The sequence below is a fragment of the Amphiura filiformis genome, chromosome 1, assembly GCF_039555335.1.
Source record: "Amphiura filiformis chromosome 1, Afil_fr2py, whole genome shotgun sequence".
Taxonomy (NCBI): Eukaryota; Metazoa; Echinodermata; class Ophiuroidea; order Amphilepidida; family Amphiuridae; genus Amphiura; species Amphiura filiformis.
The window spans coordinates 32388969-32413896 of NC_092628.1; the positions used below are offsets into that span (position 1 = coordinate 32388969).

The 24928-nt window shown below is 36.3% G+C and overlaps 2 protein-coding genes and 1 long non-coding RNA gene across 3 annotated transcripts; 2 read left to right on the forward strand and 1 right to left on the reverse strand.

Annotated features, from left to right (window-relative positions):
- Nucleotides 1-1996: 1996 nt before the first annotated feature.
- LOC140158378 (uncharacterized) lies at nucleotides 1997-2455 on the reverse strand. The gene has a single exon (XM_072181474.1). The coding sequence runs from the start codon at nucleotides 2453-2455 to the stop codon at nucleotides 1997-1999; it is 459 nt and encodes a 152-aa protein (XP_072037575.1).
- Nucleotides 2456-2822: 367 nt separating this feature from the next.
- LOC140158388 (uncharacterized) lies at nucleotides 2823-18928 on the forward strand. Its single transcript, XM_072181484.1, has 20 exons — nucleotides 2823-3036; nucleotides 5277-5378; nucleotides 6995-7240; nucleotides 7545-7646; nucleotides 8058-8303; nucleotides 8606-8707; nucleotides 9119-9364; nucleotides 9671-9772; nucleotides 10184-10429; nucleotides 10731-10832; nucleotides 11242-11487; nucleotides 11792-11893; nucleotides 12305-12550; nucleotides 12849-12950; nucleotides 13363-13608; nucleotides 14586-14687; nucleotides 16494-16730; nucleotides 17144-17245; nucleotides 17797-18036; nucleotides 18810-18928. The coding sequence occupies exons 1-20, from the start codon at nucleotides 2823-2825 to the stop codon at nucleotides 18926-18928; spliced, it is 3450 nt and encodes a 1149-aa protein (XP_072037585.1).
- A 2965-nt stretch (nucleotides 18929-21893) lies between these two features.
- On the forward strand, nucleotides 21894-24926 carry LOC140166009 (uncharacterized). Its single transcript, XR_011860797.1, has 3 exons — nucleotides 21894-22108; nucleotides 22701-22801; nucleotides 24695-24926. It is a non-coding gene; the product is annotated as an uncharacterized lncRNA (long non-coding RNA).
- The last annotated feature ends 2 nt before the right edge of the window (nucleotides 24927-24928 follow it).

Consider the following 24928-nt stretch of genomic DNA (forward strand, 5'->3'; position numbering starts at 1 on the left):
GTCATTCCTCTTAACACTATATATATATATAAGGCCTATTCAACTACCAACAAACTATGCAGACTTTGTCTAGAGGAAAAATACTTCATCATATTTAAGCCTCATCTCTCCTCACTGAACAAAAGGAATGAGCTAATAAACACTTGTAGACACAGGAAGAAGCATCTCTTGATCAACTACAACTGATCAATATATCAAGTATTGACTGTCTTCATGAACTTGAACTGCTTATATTATGTTATGTAACCATTTTTGACCGTAAATGTATGCCAATTAAACTGTCTAAAGATCTAGCACTAGCTCCGCGCGTTTTACGCTCGGTGATCGCGCTTCGCGCTCGCCGTCGCCACTTCGCGGCGTGAGCATTCCGCGCTAGAAATAGAAATCAGTTTCCAGTGATAAGCATATTCTGACGAGTGTAGGTCGGCTTCGGCTGGCTTGCATGAAACAATATTGTAAATAATGCTTTAATAAATCACCAAGTCTATTTTAAATGTATTCCAGCTCCCTTCTTGGTTGAGCACTTTACTGTGGATGATTTACCTTACTTGGATTTATTTATATATATATACATGTATATATAGATACAACATACATAAAACAATTTTGGCTAAATAATATTCAGCATTTAGTAACTAGTAGTTTCACGCAACATACAATATTGGGAAATAATACTACTTCTGTGATAAAACACACGACAACATGTTTTTGACTGAGTTTTGATAAATGTTTTCTCACATAAAACACAGAATAATTGTTTAGGTAGGGATGGACAAAATTAAATCATTAGTGGTGTGGGTCCACAAGTCTTACTAACATTATAATTAGGACCTTTTATACTCGTGTTTGCCAAGTAATTTCATTTGTTATTGGTTATATAGCACTAATAGGTCTGGACGATGCGCGAAAATACGACGAGGAACCTTTTATTTGCTTGTGGACCATCTGAAAAGGTTGCTGTAAAATCACTGAAAGTTATATAGCAAATAAATACATTTTGGGCTTTGATGCTTCGAAATGGTATAATTCTCTCATTATTTCATCCACACGGCATCGGTTTTAAGTAAATATTCGCCCGATATAATTGTACCTAATTGACTTTCAGCTTCGAGGGCGCACTGCCAGTTTAAGGTATTTACGGTTCAGTGCGTTAAAACAAGAAATGTCTCAGGTCAATCTACATGGAGTTTTTGATCATTTGGCATCTAAATCATCTAGTTTCATGTGGTATTATTGGCGTTCAATTGTTCTGGATGTGAGAAAATTCCGCCCGAAATTAACCATCTTCCCATTTGAAAACTGTTGAAAGGCAATGAGTGGTATTGAACCTATTGAACACATTTCTGTTAAACATTTAATAAGAAAAAGTTAAACTCTTGCTTAACTTCAAAAGACAACATTTTGTGGCCTCACACTGGTGATGATTATTTTTCATAAGTTTTCAGATGTTTTCTTACTGTATTTTCTGAAGATGCCAGCGTTGGTGAAGTAGTTGGCCATGGTTGTCTGCTGTTCACCCTATGTACATTAGCCTAATTGGGGTTTTTAAGTATTATCTTGTGATACATGATGTCAGACATTAGACTATTGCAGTTGAAATCCATACACCCCCTATGGAAGACATGACGTTAATCTCCCACACAGTTGGTGTAAATGTAAAATGGGGTTTCCTTAATGGAATGTACACCCCATGTATATGAGATTAAGGTCATGTCTACCATAGAGGGTTGTCTTTCATAAGGGGTGTATGGATTTCATCTGGAACAGCCCATTGGTGTTTATGTTTTTAATACAAAGTTTTGAATTAAATTAAATACTGGAACTTACATTTTTGCAACTTGCTACGTTGCGTCTGAAACCATCAGACATCAGGCAACTGACCCGTTGGGCTGGTCATGTGATACTTTGAGACAGCTAGGGATCGTCTTGATGGCCCGGTCCAATGCGTGAGATAAGTTGGGTCTCAGTTCCCCTTTCTTATTAAGTGACGGCTGCTCTACTCTCTCCCAGATGGCTTCCTTGATGCTCTCCTATGCCATTGTTCCTCCTTATCGAGAATCACCGCGTCCTCTGAGTCAATATTATGACCAGTGTCTTTAAGGTGGAGGTACACGGCGGAGTTCTGGGCCTCGTTTGTGCTAAATTGTAAATGATCAGTGTGCGTGGGTTTTCTGTAAACTTTAGAAGTTAGCGAACCATCGTTCTTCAAACTGATCAGACAGGAGAATGCTAGCGTGTCGTCTTTACACCATTCCTGGGTAAATTTGATGTTGTCATCTAGCTTGTTGATGTGTTGAAAGAAACCTTCTAATTCGGTGCGCTCAATAATCACGAAGGTATCATCGACGAAACGTAGCCAGAGTCTAGGTTTAACACCCGGATATGATTGCAAGGCTTGCTGTTCAAAACTTCCCACACAAAGATTAACGACTATCGGGGTAACTGCTGACCCCATCGCAGCTCCATCTTGTTGTTTATAAAATTTTCCTTAGTATGAGAAGTAGGTGGTATTCAAACATATGTTTACGAGTTCCACGATTTGATCTACAGTAAGGTTTGTCCGTTCGCTCAAGGTGGCATCACTGTTCAAACACTCCTCAACTTTCAGCGCAAAGTCCGGTGGAATACATGTGAACAAAGCGGTTACGTCATACGATATGACCAGCCCAGCGGGTCAGTTGCCTAATGTAGTCTGTTAGCTTCAGGCGCAACGTAGCAAAAAATGTAAGTTCCAGTATTTGATTTAATTCAAAAGTTTGTGACTCTAATTCACTATTTCTTCGAATGCTTTAGATATTACAACAACTGATGGTACTGCAGTAATGGGCTTTGATTATACGGACGCAACAGGATCATCTTTAACTTTTCCCATCGGTGATTCAGCCATGACGACTACAGTAAGCCTTGATGAGGATACCAACGTGGAGGATGTGGAACATTTCAATTTTCAGATCCATGTGTCAGGTGCGACGGCTATGGTGACATCCGTATCAGCAAATGCAAATATTGCTAAAGTATTCATCATGGATAGGAGCTGTAAGTGAACACAGCAGCAATACATATTTGCTACAATATCTTGAAAATGGAAGTAATATTACATAAGTTACAGACGGGGGGAGGAGGGGGTGTCATGGAAATCTAGTCTATTTTTCCGCTATCCGGGTCACGGGGTTCCAATATAGCTTGACAGACCAAATGTTTGAATCCAGCATACCACAATTAACCAATATAGTTGGGCTCTTTTTTCGGGTCACGGAGTTCCAATATAGCTTGACAGACCAAATGTTTGAATTCAGCATACCCCAATTAACAAAATTCAAAATAGTTTGGTTGCCATCTTTTACGTGAACTTGTTGCTAGATCCTTAAATAAGCACCATTATTTCCAAAATTGAACCTGTTTTCATCATCAGTAGACTTCGGTTGTATATATAAATGCGCTTTTATAAATGCGCACGTGACCAGATGGCCAGCGCCATATTTGCATTACATCACTGTCAATCACTGAAATGGCGACCATTGAAGGAGTGGCTACAGTTGTGACCTTGTTTCGTGGCTAGCACTGGCAAGGAACATTGGCTGGAGGTTCGATGCTATAAATTTGCAAGGATAAATCATGGATATCAAAGGATCCTGATTATTGCACAGCACCCCCCATGTACAAACATAACTAATGTTTATTTATTTATTTATATTTATTTATTTATTTATTTATTTATTTATTTATTTATTTATTTATTTATTTATTTATGCGACGAAAAACGAAAACCCTGTTCTATTTTGAACAAATTGGGAAACAAATTTTTCCTGTACAAATGAATGCCGACCCCAAATTTCAGAAATTTCAGGACAATTTTTTTTTGTATTTTCTCAAATTGAAATTTATTTACAGATTTTTGTGATTTTTTGGGTTATTTAAAAATTTTCAAAAAAAATACCAACCGACCGACCGACCCTACTTGAAAGGTCCGTTCGCCCATAGAACAGGGTTTCTCTCTTTCTCGCCTTACTTATAATTTTATAAATATTATTTGTCCCCCCCCCCTTCCCCCAAAACCACCCCTCCCCCCTTTACACTCATAAATTAATTATTTTTTTGCTAACTTTCCCCTTCCGTGTAAAGTAAAACTTTATAAGCCGGTTGAATCAAACTGAACAAAATTGACGTATACAATTACAATATACCATGACAATAATGTGTATGGCGAGATCTAACTTACTAGCTGAATAAACCTCGAACCATGCATCACATACGTGATTGTACGTCATATTGTCATATAACGTATGAGCGTAATGTATAGTATACAAGTCTTCCTCAACATCTTCCAGCCGGGATGATTGGATCATGTACAGTCATCTACGTGTTTATACTCTAAATTGTACGTCACAGGGTGACAAAGGGTGTACAGATTACCGATTTAGCATGGGGACACAAAAAGGTGCTTAAAAACACATTTTGAATTTGTTTTTGTCCATTTGCGAGCGAATGAGTAAATTAGAATTGAGGAGGTCGGGCGGGGACATCTAGCCTATTAGTTTGAGAGGGTCATTATACCGAAAAGGGCTAAAGTTATAGTTTCCTCAATTTACGTTATAATTAGAGTTAAAATTAGGGTCAGAGTTATGTTCATTGGCGGCGCTACGGGGGTGGATACTTATCTTGACTCCCAAATAAATAAATCCATGACCCCTTCCTTCCGAAGAAAATGCCAGCCCCCTAAGTTCCCTACGTGCAAACATTATCAAATAACATCATCGGCAGCTACCCAGTTCTGACATTAATGCCAGTAAGAATCACATTTCGTCATCAATATGGCCAATTGCCACGCCCATTTAGCACGGAAATAATGAAATATAACTTAAATCAGCTATATCTAGCTTTTCCGTCATAAATTTCCAAAAATCCAAATAAAGAGTTTATGTTTCGGGTCAAATTATTTTGCCCTTTGCAATCAATGCCACTATTTTGCAAAACCAATTTTCCTTGTAACCTGTCATTTTCGCCTATACTTTTGCGTGTGGAATTTGTGCACATCCGGGTACCTTACATCGTTGAACACGGTATGGCGACTTGTAGATGTCACGTGCGCATTTATATATATACCCGAAGTCCACTGATCATAGATCTATCATGTTAGGTCTTAGGATTTGTTTTCATGTGATTTTTTCTTATTTTTGAATGGCTAAATCAAAATGTTTTCCTATGGATGTTTGAAAGTTGAAAATATTGTTCCGTGTCGGATGTAATTTTGTTTAACATTTCTGTTCGCTTTTTAGCAATATTTTGGATCGATCCCATGTACATTGGTGAAGAAGGTAGTACATTCGCGGTAACTGTTCATAGAGCAGGTTATCTAGGACGAAATACCGATGAAGTTGGTAAGTAAAATACTAAGCAACTAAATTGGCCAAAGCGGTAAGCCAAGATAATTTATATGCAGAGCTCAATGTTGATGTCTCCTGCATGCTGAATAAAGTACTACCCAGTGCCGCCGAGAGCCATTACGGGCCCGGGGGCAATGTCAACGCACGGGCCCCTTTGATCAGTGATGACGGTGCAGGACTTCAGGTATATGTGTGTGTGTGGGGGGGGGAGTAACAGTGGCATAAATTTCTTTGTAACATGTGGGAGGGAGGTTGGTGTAAAATCCTTGAACATATGTTGCAGCGGAGCGAAAGTAACATGTTTAGCTGCCAATAATCAAATATGAAATTGAAGGAGACATATGCGCGCGAAGCGCGCACAAATTTCCAATTTGAACGGCATGTTGCTCCCAAATTAAGTTTCTCTTAACAACTTCAATGCGAAGTGCAAACAATTTGCTAATTTGAAGCTAAAATGATCCAAGTATGAACCGTTGAAAACAGACCTTATAATGGACCAGTAAACGGGCCCGTAAAGGCAAAGAAAAGAGACGTAGTGGGCCCGTAAAAAGCAAAGAAAAGATATATACCATAGGCCCGTAAAGGAAAGAAAAGAGACCTTAGTGAGTATGTAAAAAAGCTTAATAGCAAAGAAAAGATACCGTAATGGACCCATAAAAAGAAAAAAAAGAGACCTCGGAGGGCCCGTAAAAAGCAAAGAAGAGATACCTTAGGCCTAATGAACAAGAAAAGAGACCTTTGTTGGCCCGTATAGTAAAGCAAAGAAAATATGCCTTAATTGCAAGATATCTTTTCTTAACCTTTTACGGGCCCCTGAGGTCCGGTTTCTTTGCTTTTACTGCCCCATAGTAAAGTATCTTTTCTTCATTTTTTACGGGCCCCCTAGGACCCCGGGCCCCGGGGTAACGCCCCCGGTTACCCCCCCCCCCCTTGTCGGCGGCACTGGTACTACCAAATGCAAGAGCACAGTGTAACATTGTCTCATTCCCCTTGCGAGTGGATATATTAGATATCCCGTATTTTCCGAGATTGGTGTAACATTTTAATGGTGTGTTATAACACAAATGGCCGTATCTTTGTCATGTAATAGGTTGATACTGCACATTGGTAATATCTAATTATTGTCCTCCACCTAAAGCACCTAAAGCATGAAGTGCTCTTAAGTGCATGACATCACATCGCAGCTTTCATTCACTTTATTTACAGGTGGATATATTTTGTGAAATACCACGAATTTGTAGCATACTTGTGTTTTAGGTTGAAATAGCACTTTACTGATGTTCAATAAATGACTACACTCCGCCTACCATACACGGAGTGTTCTAAACCACGGGTACATCGTAGGTTTGATTCATTTTACTTAAAGTGAATACATTATTTTGTGAAATAATATAAAATTATCATATTTTTATGTCATACATTTGGCAGAAATAATGCAGATAACATCTTGCTCGAAAAATGTGAATATTCAATGTTGAAGTTAACCTAAAACATCATCAATACATCAACGCACATGTAGTGTATTCTTTTTCTGTACTTTCATGTAGAGTTTAAAACCTATTATATAAAAATATCGTCAGCAAGAGCCCGCTTTTTTTTCTTCTTCGCAGTTGTAACGGTCACAGACCAAACAGCAACCCTCACACCCACAGCAGATTATACCGACCCTTCTACAACCATCACGTTTGCACAAGGTGCCGTATCAGAGGAACTTATGATTACATTGGCTACTGATACTAATGTAGAAGATATGGAATACTTTCAAGTCATGATAAGTGTCATGGGAACTACAGCTAATACCGGCACAGTAGATACGGCTTTTATGACTGCGAACGTTTTCATCATAGATCTATCATGTTAGTATTTGTTTTCATGGGTTTTTCCTGTTTTTGAATGGCTAAATTGGATGTTATATTCGTACTTGTTATGCTTTTGTTCTTTTGTATTATTTTTCATTTAAACGACTAAAGCAAAGATTCGTCTGGTATATTCGATTATCACGTCTTCTAATATTTAAACATCCCAGGTTGATATAATGTACTTAATTTTAGTAAACATAGTAACCACACCTAAATAATCAAGAACTATTATATTTGAAAGCTAAAAATATTGTTCCGTGTCAGATGTAATTTTGTTTTTAATTTCTTTTCTCTTTTTTAGCAATATTTTGGATAGATCCTATGTATACCGGTGAAGAAGGCAGCACATTCGCGGTAACTGTTCACAGAGCAGGCTACCTAGGACGAAATACCGATGAAGTTGGTAAGTTAAATGCTAAGCAACTTAATTGCCCAAAACAGTAAGCCAAAGATATACATGCGAAGCTCAATGTTGATGTATCCCGCATACTGAATAAAGAGCTATCAAATGCATAAGCACTGCGTAATATGTATTGTCTCATTTCACTAACAAATGGATACATTATTTTGTGATATGACACAATTGTCATATTTTTTTATCGTTTGTTAGGTTGAAATCATGCTGCTAACTTCTTGCTCGACAAATGTGAATAATCAATGTTGGAGTTAGCCTAAAACAGACTCATTAATATATTAACGTACTCGTACTTGTAGCGTTCGTACTCTCTTACTGTACTTTTAACAATTAATGCACAGTTTAAAACCTATAAAAATATCATCAGCAAGAGCCCGCTTTCTTTTTATTTCTTCCCAGTTGTAACGGTCACAGACCAGACAGCAACTCTCACACCCACAACAGATTATACCGACCCTTCTACAACCATCACATTTGCACAAGGTGCCGCATCAGAGGAACTTATGATTACATTGGCGACTGATACTAATGTAGAAGATATGGAATACTTTCAAGTCATGATAAGTGTCATGGGAACTACAGCTAATACCGGCACAGTAGATACGGCTTTTATGACTGCGAACGTTTTCATCATAGATCTATCATGTTAGTATTTGTTTTCATGGTTTTTTCTTTTTTTTGAATGGCTAAATTGGATGTTATATTCGTACTTGTTATGCTTTTGTTCTTTTGTATTATTTTTCATTTAAACGACTAAAGCAAAGATTCGTCTGGTATATTCGATTATCACGTCTTCTAATATTTAAACATCCCAGGTTGATATAATGTACTTAATTTTAGTAAACATAGTAACCACGCCTAAATAATCAAGAACTATTATATTTGAAAGTTAAAAATATTGTTCCGTGTCAGATGTAATTTTGTTTTAATTTCTTTTCTCTTTTTAGCAATATTTTGGATAGATCCTATGTATACCGGTGAAGAAGGCAGCACATTCGCGGTAACTGTTCACAGAGCAGGCTACCTAGGACGAAATACCGATGAAGTTGGTAAGTTAAATGCTAAGCAACTTAATTGCCCAAAACAGTAAGCCAAATATATACATGCGAAGCTCAATGTTGATGTATCCCGCATACTGAATAAAGAGCTATCAAATGCATAAGCACTGCGTAATATGTATTGTCTCATTTCACTAACAAATGGATACATTATTTTGTGATATGACACAATTGTCATATTTTTTTATCGTTTTTTAGGTTGAAATCATGCTGCTAACTTCTTGCTCGACAAATGTGAATAATCAATGTTGGAGTTAGCCTAAAACAGGCTCATTAATATATTAACGTACTCGTACTTGTAGCGTTCGTACTCTCTTACTGTACTTTTAACAATTAATGCACAGTTTAAAACCTATAAAAATATCATCAGCAAGAGCCCGCTTTCTTTTTATTTCTTCCCAGTTGTAACGGTCACAGACCAGACAGCAACTCTCACACCCACAACAGATTATACCGACCCTTCTACAACCATCACATTTGCACAAGGTGCCGCATCAGAGGAACTTATGATTACATTGGCGACTGATACTAATGTAGAAGATATGGAATACTTTCAAGTCATGATAAGTGTCATGGGAACTACAGCTAATACCGGCACAGTAGATACGGCTTTTATGACTGCGAACGTTTTCATCATAGATCTATCATGTTAGTATTTGTTTTCATGGTTTTTTTCTTGTTTTTTAATGGCTAAATTGGATGTTATATTCGTACCTGTTATGTTTTTGTTCTTTTGTATTATTTTTCATTTAAACGACTAAAGCAAAGATTCGTCTGGTATATTCGATTATCACGTCTGATAATATTTAAACATCCCAGGTTGATATAATGTACTTAATTTTAGTAAACATAGTAACCACGCCTAAATAATCAAGAACTATTATATTTGAAAGTTAAAAATATTGTTCCGTGTCAAATGTAATTTTGTTTTTAATTTCTTTTCTCTTTTTTTAGCAATATTTTGGATAGATCCTATGTATACCGGTGAAGAAGGCAGCACATTCGCGGTAACTGTTCACAGAGCAGGCTACCTAGGACGAAATACCGATGAAGTTGGTAAGTTAAATGCTAAGCAACTTAATTGCCCAAAACAGTAAGCCAAATATATACATGCGAAGCTCAATGTTGATGTATCCCGCATACTGAATAAAGAGCTATCAAATGCATAAGCACTGCGTAATATGTATTGTCTCATTTCACTAACAAATGGATACATTATTTTGTGATATGACACAATTGTCATATTTTTTTATCGTTTGTTAGGTTGAAATCATGCTGCTAACTTCTTGCTCGACAAATGTGAATAATCAATGTTGGAGTTAGCCTAAAACAGGCTCATTAATATATTAACGTACTCGTACTTGTAGCGTTCGTACTCTCTTACTGTACTTTTAACAATTAATGCACAGTTTAAAACCTATAAAAATATCATCAGCAAGAGCCCGCTTTCTTTTTATTTCTTCCCAGTTGTAACGGTCACAGACCAGACAGCAACTCTCACACCCACAACAGATTATACCGACCCTTCTACAACCATCACATTTGCACAAGGTGCCGCATCAGAGGAACTTATGATTACATTGGCGACTGATACTAATGTAGAAGATATGGAATACTTTCAAGTCATGATAAGTGTCATGGGAACTACAGCTAATACCGGCACAGTAGATACGGCTTTTATGACTGCGAACGTTTTCATCATAGATCTATCATGTTAGTATTTGTTTTCATGGTTTTCTTGTTTTTGAATGGCTAAATTGGATGTTATATTCGTACCTGTTATGTTTTTGTTCTTTTGTATTATTTTTCATTTAAACGACTAAAGCAAAGATTCGTCTGGTATATTCGATTATCACGTCTGATAATATTTAAACATCCCAGGTTGATATAATGTACTTAATTTTAGTAAACATAGTAACCACGCCTAAATAATCAAGAACTATTATATTTGAAAGTTAAAAATATTGTTCCGTGTCAGATGTAATTTTGTTTTTAATTTCTTTTCTCTTTTTAGCAATATTTTGGATAGATCCTATGTATACCGGTGAAGAAGGCAGCACATTCGCGGTAACTGTTCACAGAGCAGGCTACCTAGGACGAAATACCGATGAAGTTGGTAAGTTAAATGCTAAGTAACTTAATTGCCCAAAACAGTAAGCCAAAGATATACATGCGAAGCTCAATGTTGATGTCTCCCGCATACTGAATAAAGAGCTATCAAATGCATAAGCACTGCGTAATATGTATTGTCTCATTTCACTAACAAATGGATGCATTATTTTGTGATATGACACAATTGTCATATTTTTTTATCGTTTGTTAGGTTGAAATCATGCTGCTAACTTCTTGCTCGACAAATGTGAATAATCAATGTTGGAGTTAGCCTAAAACAGGCTCATTAATATATTAACGTACTCGTACTTGTAGCGTTCGTACTCTCTTACTGTACTTTTAACAATTAATGCAGTTTAAAACCTATAAAAATATCATCAGCAAGAGCCCGCTTTCTTTTTATTTCTTCCCAGTTGTAACGGTCACAGACCAGACAGCAACTCTCACACCCACAACAGATTATACCGACCCTTCTACAACCATCACATTTGCACAAGGTGCCGCATCAGAGGAACTTATGATTACATTGGCGACTGATACTAATGTAGAAGATATGGAATACTTTCAAGTCATGATAAGTGTCATGGGAACTACAGCTAATACCGGCACAGTAGATACGGCTTTTATGACTGCGAACGTTTTCATCATAGATCTATCATGTTAGTATTTGTTTTCATGGTTTTTTCTTGTTTTTGAATGGCTAAATTGGATGTTATATTCGTACTTGTTATGCTTTTGTTCTTTTGTATTATTTTTCATTTAAACGACTAAAGCAAAGATTCGTCTGGTATATTCGATTATCACGTCTTCTAATATTTAAACATCCCAGGTTGATATAATGTACTTAATTTTAGTAAACATAGTAACCACGCCTAAATAATCAAGAACTATTATATTTGAAAGTTAAAAATATTGTTCCGTGTCAAATGTAATTTTGTTTTTAATTTCTTTTCTCTTTTTTAGCAATATTTTGGATAGATCCTATGTATACCGGTGAAGAAGGCAGCACATTCGCGGTAACTGTTCACAGAGCAGGCTACCTAGGACGAAATACCGATGAAGTTGGTAAGTTAAATACTAAGCATCTTAATTGCCCAAAACAGTAAGCCAAAGATATACATGCGAAGCTCAATGTTGATGTCTCCCGCATACTGAATAAAGAGCTATCAAATGCATAAGCACTGCGTAATATGTATTGTCTCATTTCGCTAACAAATGGATACATTATTTTGTGATATGACACAATTGTCATATTTTTTTTATCGTTTGTTAGGTTGAAATCATGCTGCTAACTTCTTGCTCGACAAATGTGAATAATCAATGTTGAGTTAGCCTAAAACAGGCTCATTAATATATTAACGTACTCGTACTTGTAGCGTTCGTACTCTCTTACTGTACTTTTAACAATTAATGCGCAGTTTAAAACCTATACAAATATCATCAGCAAGAGCCCGCTTTCTTTTTATTTCTTCCCAGTTGTAACGGTCACAGACCAGACAGCAACTCTCACACCCACAACAGATTATACCGACCCTTCTACAACCATCACATTTGCACAAGGTGCCGCATCAGAGGAACTTATGATTACATTGGCGACTGATACTAATGTAGAAGATATGGAATACTTTCAAGTCATGATAAGTGTCATGGGAACTACAGCTAATACCGGCACAGTAGATACGGCTTTTATGACTGCGAACGTTTTCATCATAGATCTATCATGTTAGTATTTGTTTTCATGGTTTTTCTTGTTTTGAATGGCTAAATTGGATGTTATATTCGTACCTGTTATGTTTTTGTTCTTTTGTGTTATTTTTCATTTAAACGACTAAAGCAAAGATTCGTCTGGTATTCGATTATCACGTCTTCTAATATTTGAACATCCCAGGTTGATATAATGTACTAAATTTTAGTAAACATAGTAACCATGCCTAAATAATCAAGAACTATTATATTTGAAAGCTAAAAATATTGTTCCGTGTCAGATGTAATTTTGTTTTTAATTTCTTTTCTTTTTTAGCAATATTTTGGATAGATCCTATGTATACCGGTGAAGAAGGCAGCACATTCGCGGTAACTGTTCACAGAGCAGGCTACCTAGGACGAAATACCGATGAAGTTGGTAAGTTAAATACTAAGCATCTTAATTGCCCAAAACAGTAAGCCAAAGATATACATGCGAAGCTCAATGTTGATGTATCCCGCATACTGAATAAAGAGCTATCAAATGCATAAGCACTGCGTAATACGTATTGTCTCATTTCACTAACAAATGGATACATTATTTTGTGATATGACACAATTGTCATATTTTTTTTATCGTTTGTTAGGTTGAAATCATGCTGCTAACTTCTTGCTCGACAAATGTGAATAATCAATGTTGGAGTTAGCCTAAAACAGGCTCATTAATATATTAACGTACTCGTACTTGTAGCGTTCGTACTCTCTTACTGTACTTTTAACAATTAATGCACAGTTTAAAACCTATAAAAATATCATCAGCAAGAGCCCGCTTTCTTTTTATGTCTTCCCAGTTGTAACGGTCACAGACCAGACAGCAACTCTCACACCCACAACAGATTATACCGACCCTTCTACAACCATCACATTTGCACAAGGTGCCGCATCAGAGGAACTTATGATTACATTGGCGACTGATACTAATGTAGAAGATATGGAATACTTTCAAGTCATGATAAGTGTCATGGGAACTACAGCTAATACCGGCACAGTAGATACGGCTTTTATGACTGCGAACATTTTCATCATAGACCTATCATGTTAGTATCAATTTTGTTTTCATGTGTTTTTTTCTTTCTTGTTTTTGAATGACTAAAGCAAAAAAAGTGGTATTCTAGATGTTATCATTATATCTGTTTCTTTGCATGTTTGTGTGTTTATTTGTTTTTTGGGCGTTTTTTTAGTTTTGCTTTTAAACGACGAAAGCATAGATTCGTAATTGTCTAATACTTGAACCCAGGTCAACACGTAAAGGCAATCTTGCAATGTTATCGTTGCTACATTAACACAGTCTTTTCCAGAAAATAAAAAGATGTTGAATCAAAACCGTACTATGATGTGGAATACGCTGACGAAGATATGTAATAATCGGATTAACTACCGAGCGGTACCTTTGCATTGAACCAAAGTATTAATACTTTGATTGAACCATATCGACATGCTGATATGCTGATCACTCGCACCTGTAAGATTAGTATCTTTGAAAAGACTGGCATTGTATTCAATCTCTGATTGCAGACATACACAGGTGATGAGTGCAACTTTCTTGCAGTGCAGCGCGGAATATTCAAAATTATTTTCACTTATTGCTATGGTAGTTAATCCGATTTATTACGTAACATCGCAAGCGTATACTTTCAAGTCATAAGTTTATGGGAACTACAGCTAATACTAGCAAATTGGATTTTTCGGCTGTTGATTTATCGTGTGAGTTTGGAACGTCTATACCGAGAGAGTTAACCATATAATGTTAACAACGCATTTTAACATGAATTAATATGTTTGTCACAAACCTCTCTTCGTTATAAACTGCTGGCATACTAGAATAACAAATCTCGATTTTGCTTGTATCATTACACCCGATTAGGTTTAGGGCGGGATATAAAAGGAGTACAAGAAGTATCTGTTGGTGTATGCATTTATGTATGTCACCAATCCTTGTGCAAATCTTTGAAATCATACAAAATCAGCCAAGATTAGCCCCAGTAATTGGACCATTTTATACGTCTATTTCTAGCAATATTTTGGATCGATCCTATGTATATCGATGAAGAAGGAGCTACCTTAACTGTAGCTATTCATAGAGGAGGACATATTGGACGTAACAATGATGAAGTCGGTAAGCAATATATAGGTCAATAATTTAATATATTATATCATACGATATTATTAAGAGGATTAAAATTCGGCTTTACCGTATCTTTGATGTAGTGTGCTAAGGCCGATGCTTTGTGATAGAGCTTACGCGTATACGCCGTTATGCTACCATATATTCAATATAGCTATTGCCCAACATGAAACAAATTGCACCCTGACGGCATTTTGGTACAATTTTTTACCGTATTTTGTTGGTGCTTGTACACCATTGACACAACATGGACACAATTCCCAGGCGGTGTTTGCACTTAAATAATGAGACAAATAAAGCTGGCATGCAAGAGGACTGGTATGAATTATGCAAAGGAGATAGGAAGGCTAACTATAATTATAGGTTAATGAACGCGTATTACTTATTGCGAGAGAAATTAGACAAAATAATGCACGCGTGCTGATGTTGATGCGTCTAATGCACGAGCCCCGAAGGGGGGAGTGCAATAAGTAATACAAGTTTATTAATCTATTTCATACACGAGAAGAAAAAAACACGTGATTTTTACTTTTTTATATAACAAATTATCACTAAAAATGTTGGAAAACAGAACCAAATCTAAATGCATCAACCCGCCCGAAAAATAAATCAATCCTACGCGACGCGAACTCGCGCGAAACACTGCGCGTAGTACGCGGAGTGCACAATATACACAATCAATGCATGTTTCGTACTTTTCTAACAGCTTTTCTGATTGGCTGCTTTGATATAAGAGTGTATGAAGAGGTATCATTTCCGCTCAAACGCACATTCAATGTGCGTGATTTTACTCACGCCAAAGACGTTCGTATTGCTACTCTAGAACCACAAGACCTATTGAAATAATAATGCAATTACTGACTTACCTTATTCATTTTTTAAGATCAATGTATTAATATCAAGAAATACACTGCAGTGTTAAAGTTAACTAAAACTGAAAAATATGACTCCTGCCACTGCCATCCCACGTGCCTGAAGATGTTGTTTTTTCCTTCCTGAATCATAATGTTTTCATGTCAGCATTATCTTAATATTTTGGTAGTAAAGAAAATTCCGGTCACACCGATCAGCACAGATTAATTTGATTTATTTGCATTAAATATACCAAACAAGTGCATAAAATATAACAACCATTTCTGTCTGACCATATACCTACCAGAGTTGCACTGAAATAAGTCTTTTTAAAAGTCATGTCTTTTAAAAAGCTAGTAATGGAATAATTCGAAGTGGGTAACGTTTATGATACACAGCAAAATTTCGCTGAATTCCTATTAGCAACTTGTTGACACAGTGACACAGGGCAACATTCGCATACTATGCATGAATATTGTATTGTTCAAAACTTGGAGCAGTATTCTTATTAAGGGTATACGATATATTGTTGGTCGAAGCAGCAACAAAATGAAGTTCACAGCATCTTGCGAATGGTAGTGAGCTTTAGCAAAAATTGCATTGCTCAATTCATAGCGAGCGTGTAGAAGAATTCAAATATCACAGATGTACTTTTGTAGGTCCTGTGGTTCTTGAGTTATGTTGTAAAGAGGGCTGAAACAACAACACTTTTGTAAAACGTATATAACCCATTAACAACAATAAATTAAGCAGGTTTTCAAAGTATATGATTTGTAGAATGAACTTTTACAAAACATCAAAGTGTTATTTTTCAATAATATATTGATTCAGATAATGAAAATCGACTTTTTTTTTGTCTGCTTCGACCAACAATACCTCGTATAACCTTAATCTGTAATTATATGATGAACTTCCTGACAAGGGATATTGTGTCTTTGTTTGCAGACATTGTAATAACACCTGTTACTGCCACAGCACTTGATTACACCGCACCAGCTGCCTCTGTCACTTACGCTGAAGGTGCTGTGGTGGAAGAACTATCCATAGCTCTTGCAACTGATCCCATACTGGAAGGTATAGAGTACTTTCAGATTACAATTAGTGTCATGGGAACCACTGCAACGACAGGAAGTGTGGATGTTGCGTTCATGACAGCAGATATATTTATACTCGATCTATCATGTAAGTAACATTTTAAACAAGTGTACTAATAATATTCGTAACACTCGATATTATTATAGATGTTTTTGCCACACAAAGACGCCGAATTCGGAAATCATGCTCAAAATAGGGGCATACGATCTTATATTATGAAACTGGTTAAATTTTTTCACAACTGATTTTTTTTGGCATATTTATAATATTTACACGCGTCCCAACTTGCACCTAAATGGAATCGGCCAAATTTGATGTCTTTGTAGGTCAACAGAGCAAAGTTCGACATAAAATCACAATTATGACTTTATGTCCTCCCATAGAACTGCATGTTAAATGGCCAAAATAACCAGTTGGATTTCTTTCACTTTGTCTGGTTACTTAAATGGACAGAAACCCTTTCCAGCAATTAATTAAAATTTGACCTTTCCTTTTTCTAGCCATTTTCTGGATTGAAGAAGCCCAATATCTCGCTTTTGAGGAAACAACTTTGACCGTGACATTCCACAGAGGTGGTTATATCAGTCGAGCTGACACCATCAGTAAGTTTAGCATTATCAAAATGGAGTTAATACCCGTCAATAAATTATGTACATGACAGTGTCTGTACCGTATAAAACAATCATGATAATTAGAATTACTGCCTACTACATCGTCATACAATCGAAAATCTTTTTGAGATTTTTGTACAACTGGGAACCTTTACATAATGCTACATAATGTTTATGTAAAAATTTGTTGCAGATGAGATTACATATGAAAAGGGTTGGCTACAAAACGATTCTCTTATAAATGCATCTACGCACAGCTTCCAACTCGATACACCCGATTACACAGATTTTTCCAAGCACAGCGAGTCTAGCCTCTACATAGGCTATATACTACACGGTTGAGTACATAGCATCATAAGAGCTGTGTGAGATGGTGTGAGATCTAGCTGGTGACTAGTGGAAAATACGGCATATGTGATTGGGTTTTGTCAAAACCCCGAATGTTCCCTTCATCCAATCAGAAAAGTTTTATATCAAACGATTTTATATCTGCAATTTAAATCAATTATTAAGTTGAATAAATTGTGTATTTCTTTGTACAGTGGTTACCTACAGTGATGCACGTGCAACTGATCCAGAAGACTACAGTCCAGTGGGCGATGGAATGATCACATTTACTGATGATGTAACTGCAGTGACTAAAACCATTGCAATTCATCCGGATAATGAGCTAGAATACAATGAAATGTTTACACTGTCAATAAGCGTCATAAGTGGGTCTGCTACAGAGATGACGGGTCAAATAGAATCACCAGCGACATCGGAGGTTATCATCAAAGATCGTAAGTTTTGCATATGTGACCCGGCAGCACAAATGAGCCGTAAATTCCCTAAATTGTATTCTGAGTTACGGTGTAAAATGTGTACGAAGGTCGTATTCATCGGTAACTAAGCTGGTCCGATGTCTCATTTTGATAGTCAAAAACTAATCAATAATCCTATTGTTGAAGTGGATAATAAGCTTCTACCTTAGATGGCTACAGAACTTTTAATAGCTCTGGTCTTTGTTTGCTTTTGCTAAATCCTGTTCAAGTGGTGGATTACCAGGCATTGTATTTTGTACAGGTATGCATAACCAACAATTAACAATGAGAGAACTTTCTTAAACCTCGTTGACTTGGGGATGATTTGAAATGACCGCCAATTATGACTGTTTGATATTTATTGCCAGCAATGTGGAAAAAGAGACACATGTAAAAACGTAAAAAGCTATAGTTTTGTTGAAGGAGCAAAGTTTAACAAACCATAACCCCGCTTCTGGATATCGTTTGAAGTCAAATGATATACCATTTTTAAGTTTATGATGTTTATTTTTTAAACACGAAATAAAACAAAATTGACCGGGGGAGGAATTTACGGCTCATTCGCCTTGAACGGTTGCATATTGGAATACTATAGTATCACAATACAAGAATACGTGAGTATCGCGGTTTGCACATATGGATTTGGCTTGAGCTGCTGTAAAAGATTATCATTGTCCGATTTTAGCCGTTTAATCGTATTTTGTCACTTTTTCGTTTCTGTGAATGGCTGTTGTTTTAAATCATCTTCTCAGTGATTAAGTCATTATCCAGAATGATTAAGCTTTATTCCAACTTTGGTATTGTATATCTGAATTCTTTATCCGTGTGTTTACGTCGTCTTGCATCGTCTCTGGAATCATACAATCAATAAAGTCAAATGTCCTACAGCAATATTTACTCCGTAAATCATGTTATAGTAGAGTTTTTACTTTCTCAGTAATCAGTATGATTCTATTGCATCATATTTTCAGCAACTTGGTATGTATTTGATTGCGCTGATTATACCGTTATTGAGTCATCTGGAACAGTTGATATTACCATACGAAGAGATGGGGATACACGCACCATGGGCCATGTCTGTGAGTATTAAACATTATGTAGCTCAATACAAAGTCACAAGTTACCATTTTTCTTTAAATCCATTCTGAGATCAACTTATAAGCACTCCATTATATGACATTATAAGCAAAGGCATGGACGTATGAAATAACCATATAAACAAGAAAATTGCTGCAAAGAGACCTTGCCCTTAGTAGATTTACGTCTATAATAATTTGCATCTACATCTTTCTTCTTTTCTTACCAGTGCTTTCAACTAGAGATATGTCAACACCAACCGATTTAACAGCAACTTCTTCTAGCAATGCTGATTTTGACGCAGTCGTTTCTACACAAGTCGACTTTGCACCTGGCGTCGATTTCCAAACCGTCACAATAACCATAGCTCATGATTTCCTGTTTGAAAAAGATGAACAATTTCAAGTGTATCTTCACAATCCAGACACCGCCGAAGCGCTCGGGGATCTTCATAAAGCGATTGTTACGATTTTTGATGACGATGATGTTTGTGAGTTTCATGCTTTTAAAACACTGATACCATGATAAAGCCGTGCTATAATGAAAGACAAAGATAAGAAGACTAGTTTGCGTCTGACGTCACTGTCAATCAAATTCTCTACGATCCTTGATTGGCTAATAGCGCGTATAAGGAAGGTCGATTCTAAAAGGAACAGCAGTGAATGGCGAAAAATACGTACTCTTACAAGGCAAAAAGCAACTTTTCTAGGCATTATGGACATGGTGCCTTCGCCAAAAACGTTTCCTACTATTACCTTTGATATGGTTTGTATGTTAAAAGGTGCAAAATTAACAATAAGGCGCCCGGTTTTACCGCCGCGTTCAGCAACTCATATCATCACGACACTTGTAAACAAACCGTGCTCGGAGTTTGATTGACAGATGGCGTCAGACGCAAACTAGTCTTTTTATCTTTGTCTACCATTATAGTTACAGGTACTCGTTACGTATGAAGTGATGACTTGCTTGACTAAATAACATTGCTACACTCACGGTTGTTTGATGTGGTCATTTATTAGTTTTTCAAAAAAACCATCACGTACAACCCAATTTTAGGCTTAAACACATTAAAGCGGTATCATGCTAATATATACAGATGCATTTGAGTCATTTTCAACTTTAATTTCCCCTTATTTACAACATTATTCATTTTCACAGCATTTTTAAAGCTTTTTTGGATATAAAATGTATCTATTTATGGTGGCGTTATTTGGGTGGCGCTATTTAGATACTGGGATTTACTCTTTCAGGCTTTTATTACAAATAATTCCTTTTATTTTTTTGATGAAATATGTTTATAAAATATCCTTGTTGCTTTTTTCACCTATTCCACCTGTTTTTATTGGCAGTATTGATTACCTACCCCTTGCAAATTAAGAAATATGATTTATGATAAATAGTGCCACCTATAGTTTGCATTTACCTAAGAATGAAGCCAATTCTATACATCAAACAACCGTGCACTAGGCCCGGAACACTAGGATAAAAACATGCAAATAATATCACAATAAATTCAGATAGTTAAGAGTCATCTATTCTTTTCGTAACTGATTCTGAGTAACACGGCATACGAAGACTTTTTATCTTATAACCCAGCTCAATATCATAATACAGTTACTCCATTTCACTTGTAGAATTGAAAACAAGAAAACAGCGTCATTCACTTACATCTGAGTAAGCACACGATGTATCGCCAAAAGCATTTTTTGATACAAAATGACTATTCTATATGAAAGGTATTTGTCATTTAAGATTTTTTTTCTTGTCATATTTCCTATTCACCAGCTGTTTTTGCATTCAAGAAAGCTGTCTATCGTGCGACAGATAGTGATAGATCTATTGAAGTACAAATTATACGATCAGGTCTGATAGGGGTCGCAGGATCTGTTGGTAAGTGTGTGCCCATTATGACGGGGTAGGTATGTGGGGTGCGTTGGGGTGTGTGTATGTAGGTTAGATATGAGAGTGTGTACTACGGGTGGATTGCTTGGGATGAGTAGGTGTGTGTGTTTATTATTGTGATAACGACTGCTTGCATGCATTATTATCGTGGTTTCCTAAAAGTGACGAACCCTGAGTACTGGACTATTAATAGCTTAATATAGCTGTCCCATTTATTTTACAAAACGATGAGGGCGACATTAACGTAATTAACTAGTGGAATTGCGATTTATCGTTGCATGCGCTCGGCGAAACGCGTAATGAACTTTAAAAGCTAAGTTAATCAGGATATCATTTGATGGCTGGTGATAAGTATGTGCGTATTGTGCAGATGGGTGCGTGGCTCGTGCAGAGTGTGTATGTTAGGGTGTTGTGGAAAGAGGTGGGATGCGGTGTGGATGTAGTGCTGTGTTGCGATAAGGACTGATTGCATCGGACACTTTAATATATGTATGATACGTTCACGTGAAAAGACTTCAAAAAATAATCATACTGCGTCATCTATATGAAGCTCTACGAGCATTATTCAATCGACGACGAGCCGGGATTGGTCCCTCAATATGAAAAAAATCTCAATTTACACGTTTATAAAATACACGTTTGTAAAATATAGTTGTTCTTTTTCTTTATTGAAATTGGAATCACAAGAATGGTTTCCTATCATATAAACAATTATAACTAACATGCTATCGAATATAAGTATTCATCTAAATTCATCAAATTAAACTCGTCATATCAGGCAAATTAAAAAAAAAATTTTTTTATGTTTCAGATATCAGCACTGAGGATCGATTTGACAACCGTTTTCTGACAGCAGAAGATGGTATACATTTTATCGGCATACAGGAAGACGAAAAAACAGTTGTATTTGACACGAATATTGTGGAACAAGGAGTGACCATAACCATTCCAGATGATGTTGATATTATTGACATGGAAACTAAATATTTTGAAGTTTGTTTGTCAAGCCCTGTGCAAGGAAACTTGGGGACACCGCAGTGTGCAATGATTTATATTGAGGATACCTGTGAAGGTGTGTACACGAAATGTTGTATTAAATCACAATGGGGGTGAGACATCAATTATTGAAGATAAAGTGAATCAATTTAATTTCAAAATGTTCAAGTTTCTTGTTTATTGGTTTTGTTTATGTTCCTTAACATTTGGCAATTTTAATGCCAGTCTAAAGTTTAGCCAATACCTCACATTTGTATGAATTATTTGTATGGAATTGAATGTTACAAATTGAAAATAAATAGTATATATTCATATGTTCATTTTAACACATTTTTTCTTGTTGATCATGTTGAAATGCTAATTTCGTTGTGAACTGGTGAACATGGCTGTGATGGTACTGAGTTTACCCCAGTCTTCTTGCCTTCATTGACCGCTGAAGCAAACTGATGCTTGTTTCTTTCGAATAATTAAATTAATTGTTTCTTCCGAATAATTAAAACTAATTGGATAAAGAGAGAAATCATGATAATCCGCAATCTTGAATTCTACAATAGTGACAATTCTGAAATCGTTAAATCTTCTTACATAGCCTTACATCATTCATGACTATAATTCCATATCCATAATAATACTGAAAATGGACGGATTCGTTAATTTTGTTACTGCAGCTTTGTTTAGTTTTGATAAACCTACATACTACATGGATGAAGACGGAATGTCACAGTTGGTATCGTTCGTGTTGGATGTCTGGAAGTACAAGGACTTGTAGGTAAGCTCTGAATGATTTAGCACTTTTCGTATGTAAGATATAACATTGGTAAACCTTTTTATCGGTATTTGCTTAACGTTTGACAAATCTGTATCATATTTAAACGTGTTTTTGGCGCCCTCTACGGAGGCGCCAAAATATAGGCATGACTTTGTGATTCTTTGTGAAAAGCTTCTAATTTCACTCTTGCTAGATTGACTTCGCAATTGTTTTGCTAAAATTATGCCCAGCTCAGAAATAAAACCACAATTTGCTTGGATTTTATTTTATTATTGTTTTCTGACATGCACAGGATAAAATGGTGAGCGTATATTCTTTGTTTAAAATACAAAATTAGGATTTATAAAAACACCAAATAAATCCTGACCTTTGTATGGGTTCAACCAGTTTACCGTGTGCCTTAGAAACCCGATAGACGGTGACATTTGACCATACACTAGGATCCACAACATGCTCATCTATCATGGGAACAGTTCTTAAGCCCTAATACATTTGTAGGCCTACTTTCATCCTTTGAAAATTTGGGTACACAAACTCATACTCTGCAACTTGAGGTCAAATTTTGCACTATGATTATGTAATTGAGGTTATTGGACTATGCCATTGGGATGAGACTATTGTGGTCCATAGTGATAAAATCAATTAACGAGGACTCTACTGATGGCTTTTGTTTGCTAATTACCATAGAATCTATATAGCGGTTATTGCCAAAGTTGCAATATGGTGGCACAATTGGGCGGAAAACTGTATGCAAACAACACGGCATATTAATTATACATGTTCTACATTGTTGTATTTTAAAACACTGAAGACCAAAATTGACGTTATTGCCATGATTGGATCATGGAGTTAGTAAGCCTACTACAACTCTGGCGGAAATTCGTTGCCACACCAGGGCCACACCAGCACGTTCTGGTGTTAAAAGCACGCAATCGAAGCTAAATATGGGATAGTTCCGTACTATTTTGTATAATAGTTGCAAATGCACATTCAGATTACACTTGCCCTTCCCCACCCCCCACCCCATTTTCCAATGTTGGGAGACTGTAATGTAGAAATGATGACGATTTTGTCCAAATCAACATTGCAATAGGGGAGCGGGGAAGGATGTTGGCCAATTAACGCTCAGGTGTGGCAACATTTTTCGCCAAGGTTGTAGCTATACTACCTCCATGATTGGATTAAGTAAATAACTAAATCCTGTTATCTACCCAGCAATGTTTGCTTATCATAATAATTGTAACAAACTGTAGACAGAAAAGGCAAACAGACAGAAATTTAGAGTTTTAAATTAGAGAGTTGACAGGAAGTTGTAAGAGTTAAATTGTTATGGATATGATTGGTGTAAGAACGAAAAAGTTGAATGTCAGATTAAAGTCATCCGAGGTGAATTAAGTAATGTCAATCACAAATTGTTACAGGTCATTTGAGGTGGACTAAGTTTATATTTGGATTGTCAGAACACCTTCCCCAATCAGACACATTTCTCTTGTTTGGCTTGACTTTGCAAAGAGCGTCTAATTTCGGTCTTGCTAGATTTACTTCGCAACTGTTTTGCTTAAAAGTATGCCCAGCTTAGAAATAAAACCACAATTTGCTTGGATTTTATTTTATTATTGTTTTCTGATATGTTCGGGATAAAATGTTGTGCGTATATTCTTTGTTTAAAATACAAAATTAATGGACTTCTTTCTATGCTAATATTACATTATTGTTTTAAAGAGAAAAAAAAAAAGTATCCAAACAGTTGGGCGCCCATTCCTTTTTTAAAGGAATTTTTATTTAAGTTTGGCGAAAGCAGCAATTATTGTTTGTATAGACGTATGAAAATATTATAACAAAGCTAGTCACTGGCCCAAGTTTGTATTTTGTTCTTTTCTGCTGATATTACAGAATTCACCACCTTCGATGTCACTGCGTCTGCAAATGCTGACTATAAACCAGTAACAAATCGTCTGGTCATTTTTGAACTGGAGGATACTAGTCAGACAGAAACTATTTTTGCAACTAACAGAGATCAAAATATAGAAGGAGAAGAACGGTTTGAGGTGTGCCTGTCGAATTCGAACCAAGCCAAAGCTGGAATTCTTGGCATGGTCCGCTGTGCAAGTATCATTATAATCGAAA

Coding starts and splice junctions, on each gene's coding strand:
- LOC140158378 (XM_072181474.1), bottom strand. CDS start 2,455: ATGGGGTCAGCAGTTACCCCGATAGTCGTTAATCTTTGTGTGGGAAGT.
- LOC140158388 (XM_072181484.1), top strand. CDS start 2,823: ATGGGCTTTGATTATACGGACGCAACAGGATCATCTTTAACTTTTCCC. Junction 11,894..12,304: donor ACGAAATACCGATGAAGTTG/GTAAGTTAAATA, acceptor ATTTCTTCCCAG/TTGTAACGGTCACAGACCAG. Junction 12,551..12,848: donor TTTCATCATAGATCTATCAT/GTTAGTATTTGT, acceptor TTTCTTTTTTAG/CAATATTTTGGATAGATCCT.